Below are 19,932 nucleotides of genomic sequence, written 5' to 3' on the forward strand. Positions count from 1 at the left end.
TCTGGCTCGTATAAACACTATTTGGAAGTGGCCTCCCACACGGAACTCTCATACGCACACACTGCAGGGCTTTGTTGGCCATGCTTCAAAGAAAAAAAATACTTGTGCTAAAGCCCTTCTCGCAGCTCTGTACAAGCATGCTATTGCTATATGTATATTAAAGCACCGCTGTTATTTTCAGGTCAGTTGCACCATGGCACGCTGAGACAGGAATCAAGGTCGAGCGCCCAAGCAAGCAGCACGGTTTTGCACCAAAAGTTGTCTCCATAATCAGGTGTCTTCACGATTGAGTTTTAAGCAAAAGTCTTCATCAGCGTAATGCAGAGGCCACTTTTACGCACCAATATTGTTTGATATACAAGCTCGTTCTCTTGCACTGTAGTAAGAAGTTAGCTGTGTCTGTTTTCATTCCATGTGGCTTACCCATCAGTTTTTCTTGCTTTAACATAAACACTTTTTTCGTTTTGTACGGAACAAGCCTTGCTCTTCTTTGTAGCACCGTTTACCACAGTGTTAGTGCTGCCACCTGCTCTTTGTCAAACAAAGAGCAGCTGACAGCACTAACAAAGTGTAGGTGGCAGCAGGAGCAGAGAAAACAGATCGTCATCTCGGTGCTACGTTCCCTCATGGAAGCCATCAGAGCGATATTAGTGGACATGGGGACGTCTGCTCGAAGCGCACTTAAAGTGCCGGACGCCTTAAGCCCAGTGCTTCAATGCCTTAACTAGAAAGATGGCTACCCGTACCCCTTCCTTCCGAAAAGATGTCAAGGCCGCGTCCGTCATCCAATGGAACGCCAGAGGGCTAAAATCACGTCTGAGATTTTCGTCAGTTTGTGTACACCAATTTGTTTCCACTCATTGTAATTTGCGAGCCCAACTTCACGAAACCAATCAGTCAGGGTGCGGAGCTATCATGTCTTCAGGAAATGGTGCATGCAGCAAAATCATCATCTTTGTTCATCATGAACTTACGTATGTTTTGCAACCAACTGCGCCCGACGACGACAATCAATATATATGCATCACAGTAAAAAAGAACAAACTCTTATTGGCTCTCATAGGCGTGTACATATCGCCTTCAAGTAATTTTGATACAAAAGATTACCGGATATCTTGAATGTTTGTCCCGCCCCATGGGTCATGGGGTTGGACAAATGCAAGAGGACGACGATTAGCAAGCATCGCCTACGACTATGGCCTTACTCCTGAATGATGGTAGCCTCACCATTCTTCGAGGAGTGACATACGGCAGCTGTCTCGACCTTGCTTTCGTCTCCAACTCTCTCGCCAGACATGTGAAGCGGTTTCCAGATATTCAGACACATGAGAGTGATCACATTCCCACCTATCTAAACATCAAAGACTTGTCGCGTAGATCTGGTCCACGGAATACCATTCGGACGATTCAATGGGCCAACTTGAAATCCGACATGGTAGATGGCTGCCCCGAGGGCCTCCCCTCTGTGTTAGAGCAAACAATTAAAAATATGATGCAAAATGCCACTCGCGTGATGACGATCTCCCACGCGAAACGACTTCGACATGGAATAAGTGCAACTTCGAGCACTTCGTCAACGGGCGGAACGTTGATATCGGTGTAAAAAATCAATCCATGACCTTAGGGCAGCCAGCAGGATGCAAAAGAAGATTCAGCGTCGTATGGATAGATTAGCGTCGGAACGTTGGACACCGTTTTACCAGACACTTGACCCCCGCAAGCCACTGTCTCACATTTGGAAAACGGTGGAAGGTCTGCGTTGCCTTCCGGAACAGCATTTTCCATTGTAGGCGCTCAAGTTTTTACAAAGGCGGCAAGAAATCGATGTCACAGAAGACTTTTGTGCGCGGATCACAGACCGTGCGACTCGTCCAGATCCTCCTGCGCGAGGTGACGTCCCCCATTCCCGTGATTGCCGCATGAACCTTCCTTTTACAATGGAGGAGCTCGAGGCGGCACTAGCTCTCTGCAGCCGCTCTCCATCTCCGGGTCCAGATGGCATATGACACCGAGCCTTGTGCTATCTCAGAGAATCCGCACGGAGAGAATTGTTGAGTCTTTACAACTCCTCATGGCAGGAAGGAAATGTTCCTGACAAATGGAAAGTAAGCCGCCTGGTTCCACTCTTGAAGCAGAGCAAATCCCTGCTAGAGCTGGCTCTTACCGCCCAATAGCGCTGGCCAGCTGTCTGTGTGATAATGGAACGGATGATCCTTGGCCGCCTGGAATGGTACCTTGAACACTACAAGATTTATCCGAATTCCGTGGCTGGTTTCAGACATGACCGCCCTTCCATCGACAATGTAGTTGATGTTGTTTCATATGTCCTGCACGAAAGATCCCGTAAGCGTCTATCTGCAGCTTTAGTTTTAGATATGAAAGGCGCATACCATAACGTATTACATGAGGCCATTCTCCACGCTCTTGCGACGGTTGGCCTAGGTGGTTGAATCTTTTTGTGGATTGCAAGTTACCTATCTTCAAGATCATTCTTTGTGTTAACTGACGATGGTCCAACTACGCGACACGATACCAGCAGGGGCGCTCCTCGAGGCGGTGCTCCCAGTTCGACGCTATTCAACCTCGGTCTTGTTGGACTTGCTGAATACTCGCCAACTACCATCAAGCTTTCAATATACGCAGACGACATATGTGTCTGGACTTTGGCAGTTACACGTCCTCATATAGGTACGCGGCTTCAAAGAGCGACGACTTTGACAGCGAGCTACTTGTGTAAACAAGGTCTCAGCATATCACCAGAAAAATGCGCACTAGTAGCATTTACGCGCAAACCAATGACGCCCTATGTCATCTCAGTCAATTTCTTATGTCAGAACCCACAGATTTCTTGGCGTAATTATTGACCGAGAACTTCTGTTGAAGCATGCACGTGGCCTGCATAAAACGGCGCCTGACAGCAACTTCCCAGTTGTTTAAATACTTGACAGGAAAGACGTGGGTGATGTCAGTAGACGCAATGCTAAAACTCTACAGTGCTCTCTTTCTCGGTTTTTAAGATATAGTCTACCTGTACTGAACACTGCAAGACAAATATTCGTGTTCTGCAGGCAGCACAAGCTCAAGCACTCAGATGTTGCCTTGGTTTTCCCATGTGCACGTCACCAGAGGCAACTATTGCGATTACTCGGGACCATCCAATGCAAACTCACATTACGGTGGAAGCCCTGAGAATCCACATCAGACATTCTGCACGTGCCCCCCTATCACCAGCTTGCAACACTACCTACAGGCAGGAATCAAGCATCATATTCTAAAACTATCGTCAAGTAGAGCGACAAACTTACCTTGGGCCTCACCACTGCATCTAAACCATCGATACCTCCCGGTGTCTTATCAGCCCCACAGTACATTTCAGTGTACCAGGAATCGGGAAAAAGTCTGAGCTGTCATCGCGTGTGCTGAAACAACTGTCTCTGCTTCTTCTGCACGAGAGGTTTGCGGACAGTGTACATATTTATACTGATGGTTCAACAAACATCCAGTTTTCGTCCGGTGCTGTGGTTGTCCCCGCAAGAGCTATCACCATCAGCTTTAGGACTGACCACCCAACGACATCGACATTTGCGGAATTGGCTGCTCTTCGCGCTGCACTTTGTTTAGTCAATCAGGTACCACCTGGGCAATAGTAAATCTTCAGTGACTCAAAGGCGGCCCTACAATCTGTGCTATCACAGCTCTGCGTCGCGGGCCATATGAACACCTCGTATTCGATATTAACGCGACAGCGCTAAGGAGCTCGTGTCGCAGAAAAGCCGGTGTCGTCGGCGTTGGCCATGAGTGAAAAATCCCAGAAGGCAATTCAAAATGAAAAGAACTTCCAAGATGGGCTGGGTGGGAAGCGAACCAGGGTCTCCGGAGTGTGAGACGGAGACACTACCACTCAGACATGAGTTCGATCGTTCAAAGCGAGACAAAAGCGCTTCTAGTGAATGCGGTGTTGCCTATCAAGCGTGCCGTAGAAAGTTATACTGCGGTGTATATCGGTAATAATGAGCATGTAAATTACAGAAGTCGCAGGTAAACGAGTAGCGAAGAACGTTTCCGCTACATTTCTTCTGCGCTTGGCGCACACGCAGAGCCACTTTGCGGCAAACACAGAAGACCCCCTCCTCGCAATGTACGGCGCTGCCCCGACAGGTGGCGCGCCACTCGCCCGCTTCGCCTCTTCGTCTCGTTTGAGCGCATTGGGGCCGTGCGGGGACCGGTGCGAGGATGCCCCAATACCCTTGCGTTTAATAAGTTTTCTCGCTCTCTCCCCTTCCAATTTCCAGCGTGCGCCACTGGAACCCTCGTGTTTAGGCGACGCGGCTCCTCTTTCCGCTCACAGCGAGATTCTTAGGCGTAGCGTCCGATGCGGGACGCCTCTGACATGATCGCTGCGCCGTAGCGCGTCTGGTGGGAAAGCGTCCCCTGCGATGTGTGCCGTGCTGCTGGCGAGGAATCATGCGTCTGCGTGGTGCTCCTGGAACAAACAATTAGAAAAAGTTGTGCTGTAGACTTAGAAGTGTTGTATATGAAAACTGTGTCTTTGATTGACTCAAGAGCATGCCGAGCGAATGAGTGGGCGGAGCGAACGGGGTGCGATAACGCTATCGCGTTCCACGCTTGAAGACGGAGCTTAAGCATCCTCCAATTTTTTAGATGCCTACTCCATACATCACATGAGAAAGGACACCGCGTGACGTTTCAGTGGCTGCCAAGTCACTGTGACGTCATAGGAAACGAAGACGCCGATAATGCCGCTCGTACAGGTCTTGAACGCACAGGAAGAGGCCATACCATTTTCACGGTGCGACGCAGCCAGCAGACTTCGACTACTTGCTCAGGAGATCACGCTCTCTCTATGGTGCACACCGAGCAGCCAGGCCAACCGGTGCAACCGTCAATACCATCTGCTCTCTTTGATCGGTCTCTGTATGCCAACTGGACTGCGCCAAAGAGAGGCCACTCTGCTTTATCGCTTATGGCTAGGGGTGGCATTTACGAAATCTTACTCATTTCGCATTGGAATGGCCGACAACGCTCTCTGCAATGCCTGTCTTTGCGAGGAGGCGCTAGAACACATTCCGTGCGACTGTCCTGAATATAATGTTCAGAGGCAGTCCCTGGCGCCCGTTCTAGCGCACCTTGACAATAGTCCATTGTCAGTTGAAAAGGTTTTCGCATGTCGGTCGACAGAAGACATCGCAGCTGAAAGCGACGAAGGGACTGCTTCGGTTTTTGAAAAAGACAGCCTTGGACAAGCGGCTGTGACAGTGATGTCACGTACCACGCAAGAGTGACGGACTGTAACTGACGATGTGTGTGCTCTGCTATGTGCTCTCTCTCTCCTCCCCATCTTTCAACTACCCATACCGCTCCCATGTGTAGGGTAGCAAGCCGATTGCGCTGAACTGGTTAACCTCCCTGCCTTTCGTTCATCACTTTTTCCTTCCTTGTAAAAGATCCCCTGATGGTAAAAATTGTTCCGGAGTGCCTAATAATAACGGTGTACGGTGATTCCGGTGATTACGGTGTGCCTAATAATGAAGCCACGGTGTTCGCAGGTAACACTCCAGAATTCATTAATGAAAAAAGCAAGCGTTCACGTGAAATTTGAATAAACAATGTTCAGGTGAGAACAGTTTTGCTTTTTTGCGACTCAGCTACGATGGTCAAACCAAAAGCTGACTTTACACAACAGTTTATTCTTATATAAAAAAAAAAAGCATTCGATTGTATCTGCATTTTGAACATACGCAGATTTCTTGAATGTACACTTCACAATATCTGCACACTATGGCATAATGCACACCTACCACGATGCCTCACACACAGTGCTCCCCATTTTGATGATACTGTGTTTCACAAACTTGTGCATGAATACATGCCGGGACTAGTTCAAAACAAGTTTACTGGCAGGATCGGGGGACTTCCGTAACTTGGCCATCAGTGCCTATTATACGCAAAGGTGTGCGTAATTATTTACTTCGCTTGCCTTGCGTTGAAAGGGCATGCACTTTTTCCTGTCCTTGCTTATCTAGGTACGTGCACAATCCATGGCAAATGGAAGCTTATCTATATATCCTGGGAAATTGACTTTTAAGATATTATAAGGCCTGGAGGAAAAGCGATGCTGCTAGTTTTCTGAACCTAGTGCGCATGAGAAGTTCTATTGATATACCTGTTTTCATATTTATCTGTCCAGTGATGTTTCGATTTAAACTAAAACACAAAAATCATTTTCTTGTACAATGTCTAAATTACAAATTATCTCTAACAGCCACTGAGAAAAGTGTTGACCATATTTCGCAGCAGCGCAAGAACACTGAGTAAAGTAAAAACGGAGACACACGCGAGCGCTACGTGTGACCTTTGTCTTCTTGCGCTGCAGTTGAACATTTTAAGCTTCAAGCACACAGCCTAACGTTCGTTTTGACGCGAGTGGCATATACGCATTATATTTGTTATTTTATGATGATTGTGTGACCTAGGATAGAAAACTCAAACATGAGAGAAGTTCACTTGGAGATGGAGGCTTTAAGTTGTGAAATGTGGTCGCACAAGGAATATCGGCTGCCGTCAACGTTTCTACTAAGCTAACGCTTTGAAAGGGCATTTCTCTTCGTGAGGGCAGTTGCCACCCTCACGTAGAGAAATGCTCTTTCAAAGCGATGGCGTCAGCGGCCGTCCTGGTTGGGCCATTACTCATCAAGATAGAAAATTCTGTTTACACATCCCACTTCTATAGAGCGGAGCAGAAAAAAAAGTGAAGTAACAGTAAAAGAAAAACAGAAAAGAGAACGTTTTCCGTGCCTCAAAATGGGTAATCTTTTTACACATACATATTCTGTAAAATAAAACAGAAATTATTATTAAAGTAACAGAAAAATTTTAAACAGAAAACAGAACTTTCCTGTAACACAAAACAGAAAATGCTCTTTAAACACAAGATTTCTCTTAATTTAGAACAGAAAGAACTTGTTAAATAACAGAAGCAAAAATAGAAAACAGAGCTTCACAGAAATTTTCTGGCAAGGCAGCTGCTGGAAAATTTCAGTTTTTTAAGGAAAATCCTTTTACAGTGTGTTTTACCAGGCCGCTTGACTATAGAGTGCAACCTGCCACAACCACAACGCCACAGACGCGGCGTGGCCGAGCTAACGACTTGATCAGGCCTTGATGACGGTTCGCTGTTGTGCACTGATTTTCTTAGAGACGTTTACTTGAGGATGTCTTAATTTCGTGCAGTATACCAGAGCAATGCAATGGGCGTCACACGGTGAAAAATCACTCAAGATTACCCATTTACCCAAGATTACCCAGAGCACCCATTTCTCGTTTTGTAGCAGCTGCTTGTAAAAGAAAACGCTCTTTGCGAATCGTCGCGGCCTTGCTGACCACGGCTTCCGCTGGGTGTTGGATGCTGCCGCTGTCTAACCCATAGCTCAAGTACAGGACAGCATTTATATTACGAATCGGCTTATATGCAACCTCATCCTATGCTAAATACTCCTGCAGACGTTCGGTGTGCCGGCTTGGTTCTCTGGAATAAAGAAACGGTACGTAAATATTCCTACGACAAAAACGTGTACTCCTTGAAGCGCATAACTATTCTAGTAGAACGAAGCTTGCAATGCCTTTTTCCCCGTGGTCGGGGCTTCTCTTGGTTCTGTTTCTCGCCGAGTGCGGTGGGTAACCCTGGAGAGAGCCTAATAGTAAACTGGGCCAATCGCGAAGATAATTTAATGAAAACTGAGCCTATTCCTGAGACGGTGTATGGCGCGGTAACGTGCCACATGGGGGCTGTGTGGCAAGGTTGCTGGCGTCGCGCCGCGCAGGCAGGCAATTGCCATGCAGGAAAGCGTGGTGCAGAGGGGGAACATTCCCAGAACATTTCCTTAACTGCTTCAGATAGAGTCTATCATGCGGGTGGGGTCTACGTAATCAATTTTCTGGTTTCCGTTTGGATGACCATAAATACGGAACTAACAACACTCCAGTCAGGCAATACGCGCGTTATGTGATATGCGAGAGCTAATCGTGTCTTTCAAGGACAAATATTACGTGCCCTTACAAAAATGCCCATTAACATTATTTTGAAATTCTACCAAACTTCTATTTACTTTACTGACAGTCTATTTACATTTACATTCTAGTAATTTGTTCATACATTGTCAGACAATTCTTTCTTGCTTTCGTATAAAGAATGTTTGAAGTACACCGTTAAAAGACTTCCTTCTTACTTTTTATGAAGAATATGTTAAATACACCATTAAAAGGCTTCCTTCTTACTTTTCTATAAAGAACATATTAAGTACACTGTTAAAAGACTTTCTTCTTTTGTATATAGAATATTTTAAATGCCCCGTTACCATATTTTCTTCTAGCTTTCGTCTAACTTACTTTAGTACTCCATCCAAAGGCTCGTTACTCTTGTGTAAAGAATGTTTTACTATAGATCTTTAAAATACATTTTTTTCGGAAGGACATCTATCCTCAGTACGTCCACAGCTCGCACTGTCTGCCGAAAAATATTTAGAATAGGAACTGACGTGAGAGTTCTTGATCAATTTTTCTAACACACATTAATGCCGATATATGACATACTCAGGAATGATCTCTTTGTTTTAAATCACATTTCCAAACCAAGTCGGTAGCGAAATGTTGACGGAGTGCTACTAAAATGTTTTAAAAAATATGTTCGTAAACTGTTAGAGCTAATCTTCTTGAGGTTCTACTGGACTACGTGAGCGCGAGGTGACGTCAGCACACTTCGACAAAATTTGCTTGAGCTACACCACCTGACCGGTGTGATAGCAGAGTACTGTGCAGGCCACGCACCAGTTACACAGCTTTATCCCGGCCTTAGGGCTGGTTAACTAAAGACCGATTTACGATTGAGCCGTGACACCGCCCGCTTGCCGCACGTGTGCGGCTGTGCGGAAAAACTGCGCATTTCGCACATTGGTTCACAAATTTCGGTATACACTGGGCTCGCACATACAGTGTAAGCCGAAGTGTGTGTACCAGTCTGCGAAATATGCACATTTTAACTCGACGACATGCGTGCGGGCAGGCGCAACGTTACTAGACTACACTGTAAAAAACTTCCGTAATTATACGGAGGATTTCTGTCATTATACGGAGAACTGCAGTGTAAAAATACGGAAACTATGTCATATTTCAAAAATACAGCAAAATCTGCCGTTAATATAGGGAAAGTGCTGTCCGTTTTCAGCTTTACGGACATTTTCACTGTAATCATATGTACGGCTATACACTGTTTTGGACGAAACAGACAGAATTCCGTATTTTGGTTATGCGAACATCCGTATTATTGTGAGAAAACTTAAGCTGTCTGAATGAGCGCTCGTACTCGTAAAGTTTCAGCTAACAATATTTTATTGAACACGCAAACTGTACGCATTATGAAGATGCGTACAAAATGTGAGAGCTAGCCTTCTACGAAAAGCTGCAATAACAGATCGTATAAATATATATACGCATCTTCTATTGCGGTCGCAGTTTGCCGCGCATATGGGCCTCGCTAATCATACGCGCAAATATATGCGTGTTCTCGCAATGTTCTCAAATTAAGCGCTTTGTAGTTAATAACACAGCATACATGTTTAAGTGAACGAAGAGCCGTGGCCATACGTGCATACGTAAACAAGCTTGCAGCATTCAGGTGCGGTGCACTGGGAATGACATTGGTGCTCTGTATACGCCAAAAATTGTGTGCACTCTAAATCAGTACCGAAACGCAGGGAGTGGTATAATGACCGTAACGGCATTTACATTTTCCAACAAATGGTCTCGAAGGGGGCTGGCGGCCTATAGATCCAAGTACAACGGTGGGATGAAATTTTCGAATGCGGCAAGCCATTAACCCAAGTGTCAAAGGGCATTGCTGAACTGCAATGTAGTTGGTTTAACTCATTCCCATAATATTTACAAAATATCTCGTCTCTGACAATGACTGCCCATTCATTGAGACAAATCGATTACGCATAATCTTCACTGTTCATGTGTTAATTCTTGCGATAAGATGTAATCGCAAACATTTGGCGCTTCATCTTGAACCAAGACCGGTATAAGCGCGCTCGTTCTTGTACGGTAGAATAAAGAACGCGAACATGCACCGACATGTGTGTAAACTACTGGAAGGTGACTGAAGATGAAGGACCTATTACCGTGCTAGTACTGTGTGTACTGTCAAAAAGAAGAAAAAAATAATACGGAAAGAAAGAATGCCCAGTGCCGAGATGTAACGATTCAAGCTTTATTTCTTTTTGACCTAGAATGCAACACCATTAGTTCCATGTGCTTTATATATGGGTAATGTTACGACACAACTCATTATTTACCCGTTCATTACATGCACCAACCAGCCCAAATTATCACTATACTAGAGATTATGGACGCATCGCAGTGCATTGCTTTGCACTTCATTGCAGCACAGGGGTTAGCTATCGCCAGTAGCGAACGCTTTGGTTGACCTCCCTGCCTTTCTGCTTCTTGCATTCTCTCTCCCCTTGTATAAAACGCACTAACTTGTGGGAGAGATAGTGTTCTCCTCTTTTAGAATTCAATTAATTGTCAAGCAATTATATTGCAGCTCCAGTAACTGTATCGACCGGGTCCCGGTCGAAGAAACCAACAGCAGGCGTTTCAAGACAACAGTGAACTGTTATGTTTATTGCGCTGGGCATTTTATACCAGAGCGAGGGAAAGGGGGTAGTGGAAATAGAGGGCAAGGAAAGGCACGTGTCGTTGCAGCGTGCCAAGATAGCTTGTGCTCGTTGAACTGATACGATACAGTAACTAGAGCACAAATGCGAAAACGAAACCGATTCTGTTCTCCGGGCTCACAGAGTGCGGCACCAGGGGGCAGCGCGCGCTGCGCGTCCGTTGGGAGTGGCTGCACATGTGTAGTCAGCCAGAATTTTTCGTGTCGTGTTGTAAAAGTTGTTAATTTGCCGGAAATATCTCTTGATTTGCACTCAAGAGTGAAGCAAGACTCCAAGGAAGAGAGATTGACGCATCGGGAGCGAAGGACAGAAACGATGGATGGTTACGCTGCTTCGGTCTCGGCACGTTCGAATTGGCAAAGTTCTGAATTTGTCGCTGTGTTTTGTACGCTTGTGCGCTCGTCATTTGCCGTCATCGCGCGGAGATATTTGCGCTGGATGTCTTTCACTTCGTGTACAAAACTCTGCACGCTGCGGCATCGAAGAAGCACGTATGCGCTTGGACACGGATATATCCTGCTTGCTCTCAACGGGTGTTCAACAGTCTACGCGCACTCGTAACTTGCTCATGAGGTAAGTCCATTTTAATCTTATTTGGTTTGCATAACGTAGGTGTTAAAGTGGTGTGTGGTAAGCCGGTGTCGCGAACAGAAATATTGTTCCAAAAGACCACTATGCAACGTCTTAGGGCAAAACTGACGCATGAATGGGGAAAGGGATCACCCTATCTTTTCAGATCGATTCCAGTCGTAGCGCGATCGGCTCGATCGCAATTTCCGTGAGGTACTTCTAACCTATTGCTCACTCGCGTTAAAAGCGTAGAATAAAACTGCGTTCAGTTGCGCACTTGTATTGACGCTTGTATTGGCTTGAGAGCATACTGTATCCGATACAAGAACTTCTGTTAAAATACGGAAATAAACGTTCGAGGAAATAGCAGTCGCTCACTACATGTGATCGTTACTTTCTTGCTTGGGTGCACGTTTTAATTGTGACCAGAAAAAAAAAAGTTCTTTGCTCTGGCTGCTCTGCTGTGTTTCCTCGGTGCAACTTCTTGCATTGCAGCAAGACGTGTTGCTTCGAATGATGTCTGGGCAGTCAAGGCATTCGTGTCAGTAAGCAAGCAGTAAACGGGGTATCAGTGCGAAAAAAATTGGACATACAAGAGAAGCGAATGGTATCATCATTGACTCTTTTATTTTACGAATAATTCAGTTGTATTACTAAAGCGGAGAGTGGATATGCATGAAAGTCAGATTGTATTGATACTCAGCAAAAACAAGGTAACTTATCATTACTAATCAATCCTTTTCTTTTACTGAAAGGCAAGTTGCTGTTGTGCTGGAGCTGAGAAGAGGTCTGCTGCCTGCAATGGGTCCATCTCTCTCAAGTTATCGCAGTATTGTAGCTCTCAAAGTGAGTGGATTTTTTTTCTCTTAGCTATTTGCCACCTAATCATGACTGCCACCTGCCACCTGAATCAAGCTGTGTAGGTGATCACTGTTAGTGACATTGGAGTGCTGGTGGACAAGCACTCCTTTATGATTGCAATGCATATGACAGAGTGTAGCTGTGGCAGTATGCGAAGGTGTTCATCTATAAGCCAAATTAGGTTCTTTGAGGTAATATGTTAATATATTGATGACATTGGATTGTGGTCTAGCAGGCAAAAATGCTAAACAAGGAGAAGTAATCTTAATTTGCACTTGGTAAGATGTGCAAGCAATTCAGGCTGTTACACATGAAATGGGACATTTGTAGATGTCTTCTACAATGCTGCAGTCCTGAATAGCTTCAGAGTTTAGTGATACCACTATAATTTCTCTGTAAAGCATGCAGCAGAGTTTAGCATTGGGGGAGGCTGGCATCAACAGGCGTCTCCTTACTTAGTTAGTTAAATGGGGTTTAATGGCGCAAAAGCGGCTAAGGCTATGCTGCGCCAAACATGAGGTGTTTTAAAATCCAGTTAATGAAGGAAAAGGCTTTGTTAATAATCTATATTTTATGTAAAAATCCAGTGTCGTCTAGAAATTTACGAACGTCACATAATGGGACTAGCGGATCATCACCTAAAATTAGAGCAGGGTGTAAAGGTATGTGTAGTTGACATAATTTGTGCAAAAGTGTTCGTCTGTGTGTTTCAGTCTGCGTACATGTGAGTAATATGTGCATAACTGTTTGTGGCTGTTGACATTTCTCGCATGTTGATGTGTCTTCTTTCGTAAGTAAGTAATTGTGTGTGAGGTGTGTGTGCCCAATGCGTAGTCGGCATAAAACTACATTGATGAACCGCTCCTGATGGTAGCATGACTTCCACTCGCCAACTATGGGTTTCGTGAGATGTAGTTTGTTGTCAGCACAATGGTCCCATTCGCGTTGCCATTTTGCCGTTAAGGCTTTTCTAATCGCGTGGATGCTATCTTTGTATGGAAGTGTTGTGTTTGTTATCTCTTTGTTCGCTGCCATCGATGCATATCTATCGGCTGCTTCGTTACCCAGTATCCCAACATGACTTGGTACCCAGCAGAAGTGGATTGATCTCCCATATTTTTTAAGCGCGACCATGTTTAGTATGTCCCCTAACAGGGGTTCACACTCATATTTTAGGTTTAGAGCCTTCAGTGTACTTAAGGAATCAGTGTAAATGACTGTGTTTTCGTGCTTGCCAGCGATAATATTTTTAACTACAACCCATACAGTGTAAACTTCAGCAGTGAAAACAGAGCCATGTTTTGGTAGACGAATACTTCTTTCCCAATTTTCTGTTACTGCCCCTACACCCACGTGTTCTTTTGTTTTGGACCCATCAGTGTAGAATTCCGTGTGATTTTGATATTGGTCCTGAAGAGCACGGAATTCTTGTATAATGTGGTCGTGAGGAGTGTCTCTTTTCCTTAAATGTGTTAATGTCCAGTCGCACATCTGCGTGAAATCGTACCACGGGGCGAACCATTCTGGTTTCTTGGCAACCTGGAGGACTTCGTGGGGAATTTCATAATCCCGACACTATTGCTCATACCGCAGTACAAGTGGCCTAATCATGTTTGGTTTATTTGTGTAGTGTAAGCGTGAGTTGCACTGTGTGACGATGTTGTAGCATATGTGTTGCGGTGATGACTGAATTCTGAGTACGTAAGGAAATGTGAGGAATGCTCTGCGCTGCTGTAATGAGGGTTCGTTACATTCAACATATAAACTTTGAATAGGTGACATCTACTTACTGTGAAGTTCAAATGAGGTGTTACTGTTAGGGTGACTATATATAATTTATGGTTTAATTCTAATCTTGTATGAGGCAGACATAGTTTACCCACTTCGTTAAACAATAGAGATGTAATATCTATGTATACAAGTATTACCCATTCATTTATGCCATTTGGACAATGGCAGAAATGCATGGGTAATACTTGTGTACATAGACATTACATCACTATTGTTTAACCAAGTGGTGCCCCTGCATGCTAAATTTTACAGGGCTATTATTAAGTAATGTCAACTTTTGTTATAACATTAAGGCACCTTTTATATTATTACAGATTACCACCATTGTGTACCATCATAGTGTGATATTTACACTAAATGTATTTGACTTTGCTATAAAACCCTGCACAGTGGTGCATCATGAAATGTTTTTCTATAGTTTCTGGCCTCAGAATGCACTTCACGTTATATTCTTGCTTGCAACAAAACTATAATGCAGGTTTCTCTCCTTATATTTTGTGGCACTTCAAGCTGCGGCGAGCTAAACCACTGGGCAGCAATACCGGAATCGCTACTGCGTGTGGAGCTGTCTTCAAACACACACAAGGAATACATAATTGTTTTTTAGCGCAAAACAATGGACACAAGAAAGACGACAGAACAAGGCGCTACTCTCAACTGACATCACTTTATTGCGTCCCTCCTTTGTAGACAGCAGAATCTAGAAGAACATGCGCTGTGAACACCATGTGCAGGAACCACCAACATCTGATCACGAGAGCACACTCATACGACAGAATCCAAAAAAAAACCATATTGAGCACTGTACAAGGTTAAAGAAAGCGCACTAATGCACTGTGACCCCAATGACTGTATGAAGAAAGCTTCCGATAACTCTCTGGCGGTGGTATCACGGCTCTTGCGTGATACCACCGCCACATTGCGAACATAAGCGATCCATACCAACAGGCACAGGTTCCCATGTGGCTCAACATTGTAAAATATGGAAGTGCAAAGCCATGTTTCGTGATACTATGATTCTGAAAAAGTGCTGTGATACCACCGCCCGAGAGTTATCGGAAGCTTTCTTCATACAGTCATTGGGGTCACAGTGCATTAGTGTGCCTTCTTTAACCTTGTGCAGTGCTCAATGTGGTTTTTTGGATCCCGTCGCATGAGTGCGCTCTTGTGATCGGTTGTTGGTGGTCCCTGCACATGGTGCTCACTGTACATGTTCTTCTAGATTCTACTATCTATAAAGGAGTGACGCAATAAAGTGATGTCAGTTGAGAGTAGCGCCTTGTGCTGGTCGTCTTTCTTGTGTCCATTGTTTTGCGCTAAACAAAGTATTTATGGATTCGCACATACTAGCCCGCCAATGCATTGTGTTGAACGCAAAGAAATGCTGCTTTGCCTGCTTTGACTGTGTTGCGGGCACTTCTGAAGTACTGTCTGTCCAATAACCTTGGTGGCATGGAAGTGCCGTCCACTTCTATGCGTTGCTTTCTGTTTCATTGTGGCATCACATCACATTATATTCATAATGTGTATGTACTTTTTCTAAGAGACCCATATTCCTATCCTTGTGTTATATTTGCTGTCGCATTATTTATGTGCAAATGACCAGTGCTCCAAGTTCCATTTTATCGCAAAGTAAACTACTGGTACCTAAACAGTTCTGTATATCAGAAAACCAAAGCCGAACTGCTGTACACTATCAAGCAGCAGCCTTAGTACAGTGTCAAGTAGTCAGATTTTATTGGTTATGCAGAGGCGCACAGCGTACCTCTTTATTACTTGCTGAACAATTAAGCTGTGTGAAAACTGAGTATTTATGTAGCTTCAACCACATGCTATTGGCCATTGTTCCTGCCCTCAGCAAGTGTGGAAGATTATCATGGCATTTCTTTTTCTAACTCTTTTTCCTTGTTACAGTGGGATTACTGCATGTGTAAGTAGGAAACGGATCACATAGGCAATCAAAAGCCAACAATGTGTAAATTTGGAACATTGATTGTACAGTTTGATGACCCAGAATAAGTAGAAATACACCATAAATGATTGACGATTAACTTTTACTTGACACAGGGCTAGAGCATACAGTAAGCATACTGTATGCTCATACGGTGTCACATCAATTTAAATTTTAGTGTAGCTTTACAGTGTACGCTTCTATTGTTGCATTCTGTCAGAGGGATGGTAATGTTTCGCGTGTCTAGCAACTAGACTGTCTATATACAGTAGTAAAAATGTGCGAACTGTATTTTTTAATGATTTGATAGAATGTGTAGAACAATAAAGCCATACGATCAATGCACAGTGATGTGACTTTCTCTGCACATGTTGCAGGTTCAAAAAAGTATGGTGGAAGCTGTTGCCAAGGTTCCGACCAGAAAAGACAGCCAGTATAAAAGGGTCCACACCACTGATCTCTACTACAGGGGATGGACAGCACATCGAGCACCCTCGACTGAAGCCAACCTTGTCCCGGAAGTTGGTGCTTCACAACTTTGCAGCAGCACTTCGTTTGCATGGGTGTGTGGCATTTCTTCCCCTAACATGCCTGCCTGATGTGCCATAACCTACCCAAGCAGTGTTTCGAGGTGTCCAGAATTTTTCCATTGCAGTGTCTACAGTGTAGCTAACATAAGTGGCGTGCAATGGGGACACTGGTAAATGAGAAAAAACTTGATGTAAGAGAACACTATCGTATACGGGTTCAGATTGTCATAAAAGCGCTTACCAGACATGTAGAGACCTTCTAAAATGTAAAAAACCACAAAGAAAAGTTTTTCGGCAGCAATATTATCTGATCGTACACACTAGTTAGTCCACCATATGCCCTGCTTCCAGGACAAGCGCCTGCATGACACCGCATTTCCACTGGCTTCACCTGCATCCGGTGCGGTGTGCTACATCCAGCAAAACATTAGAAATCACTGGTGCACAGTGTTTTCTGTCCCCTTTCTCGACACCTACTGAACACATGGTAAACTGTTTCCAAAGCAAAAAAACAGAGGGAAAGGGCTCTGAACACATTGCATTTTAAAGTGGCTGGTACTGGGTAACGCAAGTACTGTGGCATAGTAGATTTGCACCAGGCAACCTGTGCGCCCAAAAAGGCTGCTGTTTACTTGCAAATGGCCAACGTATTGTGAGCATGTTGAAGTTCTTTTTTTATTCTCATCGCTTATTTAGCTAGTGGAGACAGCTTTCACAACTGGAGAAGAAGCCTTGGAAGCATGAAACACTTCACAAAACCAGCTTCAATATACCGTGTCTGCATCACAATTTCATGGCTGCATGAGTGAACCCTCTGGTTAACATGTAAGAGTGTTCATGATGTTTGCCATGCATTATCCACTTTATTTACAGGTCAACCCTATCTTGAGATTTAAGCTGATGTTGCGTTTAGAGAAATTATGGCCGAGAGCAAGCTGTTGAGAATACAGATTGAGCTCGACAGATTAAACGCCAGAACAAGTCGTTGAGGATTTCAGATCAAGAATCTTCGAAGGCCAGTTCATTTAGTGGTGTTAATATTCTGCTCAAAGTTGTTGATTGTTACGTTCGTATGGCGCCCAAGCATTGCGGTAACAACTTCACTTGGAGTACATAGCAAGGGTGTATTCGACGTAAGCTGCTGGCTTTTTTCTGTGTTTTCAAAAACTGGTTTCTTGTTCAGTTTAAATTTTCAAATTTTGCATTGTTTATTAGGTGTTGTGTCCTGTTTCCTTTTCCTGCAGCTTCTTAGTTAAACATCTGAATAGTGAACACAACTTGACCTTTTGCTTGATTTTCTAGATTACACACCCTCGATGCAAAACAATTTCACTTCAAAACTGCTTGTACTGTACTGAAAGAATAACTTGAAGCAGCCATAGCCACCAATAGCACGCAAGAGATGATTATGAAAATTGTAATATTGTTTTTTGATCTACAGGGTGTCTTAACTATCGTGCACCAAGATTTAGAAATATGTAAATGCGATGTAACTAGACAAAATGAAGGTAATGTTGTTTGCCGTCGCTTGGAGATACTCTGATTATATTTTGCATTCTGCCTAATTACATAATTCTTAATTAGCTAATAAATATCTCGAATAATTAAATGAAATGTGTCAATGAAAAGTTGTAGAGCAATATGAAAGCCTCCTTATACACTTTTTTGTTACTGTTACTCATTGTGTGCTACATAAAAGTGTTTTTCCAAGGAATAAGCCTGCGAATACACATAAAGTGTCTTGAGTGGCCAGTCATGTGTCAGTTTTGTGGTGCAAAGCCACGAATACACCTTAAATGGGTTCTTTTAAGAAAAAGACTTGGCTCAGAAAATTATCCTTCTTTATGCAGCCTGTGGAGACAAGGTTTCTTAGACATGGCCATGGCCCTCAAGGAAGATGCCGAGGCCACAGGCAGTTCCTCCAGTGACCGTGAAAAGGTCCCCTGGGGCACAAGTCGAATTTGGCACCCCTACCTTTCTCCTGCAGCTTTTCTGTCTACGTAGCTAACCAGGTGGGTCAATGATGGCAAAGGTAAAAAAGAATCAACAGCTTCAAACGTAGAACTTGCTCAAGCTCAACGCATTTTTGGTGTGAAGTTTTTCCCTTATCATTTATCAAAAAACGGGTAATAAGTATATGATATGGTCTTCATACGGACACCTCTTTCCCACAGAGAATTAGCAGTAAAAAAAGCAGCTTATGAAGGCTTGAATATTAGCTAGGATGATGTGGCATAGATAGGATAATGATTATGAATGTTTCTGGTAAAGGTAGTGGTAGTAGAGTGAATAATCAGTTTATATATAGATTAAAAGACATTTCGTTCGAATGCCAGAATTTTAAATCATCCCAAATAATTCTTGCGTTTGATAGTCTATGCGCATTGAGTGACAGTGCTTCTTGATGCTTGCTTCTTGCTGACATCATTTTTATGCTGCATAATTCACCTGTTTAAATTCCCTATTTCTCCCGTTCAAGCAACTTTACATTCATCATAACATACCTTGTAGATGAGTTCCAGAAACTTGCTGATGAGATTAGGGGGCGGCGTGCACCCCAGGCTTAGATATGCATTCAAGAGCCTCATATCTTGCACATGTTAGAAATACTCCTGCTAAGCAAGTTCTTGGTGTCATACAAGGTTATTTGCGAATACGAATTTGCCTAAATTTAGAAAACAGTCAATCTAAAGCATGTCAAGCAATATCGCTGACAGTACACACACATTCCAACGGAACTAAATACAAATAAATATAGCACCAAATGCAGAATCATTGGCATGATGCCATTCTTTCAGTGGAATAAAATCTGTCCTGCGTTGTAAATCTGGAATCCTTTATAATCCAGACTACTAAATGCCTCATGAGGGTTGTGACGTAAAATATGCGTGTATTTATTTCTCGTTTTTTTACTTTAAGACCCGATAATGCTTAAACAGCAGTGAAAGAACTGAGATCACGGTACTTAATACTTTATATTGCTCCACAAATCCGTTTTTCTGCCAATCGCAGCATTTGACACTAACAATTTTTGACAGAAAATTTGAGACAGAAGGCACATAACACTTAAGGTGGTGCTATTCACTTTGATTGTTTGGGAACAAAACTCATAATGTACATGTTATGGCCCTACGTGTCATTGCCTTTGAACACCAAAAAGGTAGGGGGTTTGCGTTTTGCAAAACTGCATGGAGGTTTTTACTGTGTGCAATTAAAATTAGAAACCTTCACAGCTGATACTAAATGCATTCTCCACAGCTTTAGGTTATACAGGTGCACTACTTTACACAGAACACACTCTTACCTCATCACTGCCCACACTCTTAGGCAAAGTTATACCCTTTGGAGTGCCCCTTCTGCCACACAATGATAATCGTCATCTGCCTTGTTGCGTTTCCTTTCTTTAACGCTGCGAGCCCTGTACTTTAACAGTAACGAACGGCATGCACATTATCAGCATGATAGCATTCCCGAA

General features: G+C 43.7%; 1 protein-coding gene across 1 annotated transcript; it reads left to right on the forward strand.

The window, feature by feature from the left end:
* The first annotated feature begins 11,092 nt into the window (after window positions 1-11,092).
* LOC126538862 (uncharacterized) lies at window positions 11,093-19,461 on the forward strand. Its single transcript, XM_050185589.3, has 4 exons — window positions 11,093-11,327; window positions 12,080-12,170; window positions 16,305-16,490; window positions 18,308-19,461. Exons 1-4 carry the CDS (start codon window positions 11,248-11,250, stop codon window positions 18,383-18,385), a joined length of 435 nt encoding a protein of 144 aa, XP_050041546.2. The 5' UTR covers window positions 11,093-11,247; the 3' UTR covers window positions 18,386-19,461.
* Window positions 19,462-19,932: the final 471 nt, after the last annotated feature.

Source organism: Dermacentor andersoni, chromosome 8, assembly GCF_023375885.2.
Source record: "Dermacentor andersoni chromosome 8, qqDerAnde1_hic_scaffold, whole genome shotgun sequence".
NCBI classification, from domain to species: Eukaryota; Metazoa; Arthropoda; class Arachnida; order Ixodida; family Ixodidae; genus Dermacentor; species Dermacentor andersoni.

Excerpts from the sequence above, each read along its gene's own strand:
- LOC126538862 (XM_050185589.3), top strand. The coding sequence starts at position 11,248 with ATGCGCTTGGACACGGATATATCCTGCTTGCTCTCAACGGGTGTTCAA. Across the intron at positions 12,171-16,304 it reads GCAGTATTGTAGCTCTCAAA|GTTCAAAAAAGTATGGTGGA; the intron begins GTGAGTGGATTT and ends CACATGTTGCAG. Across the intron at positions 16,491-18,307 it reads GCAGCACTTCGTTTGCATGG|CCTGTGGAGACAAGGTTTCT; the intron begins GTGTGTGGCATT and ends TTCTTTATGCAG.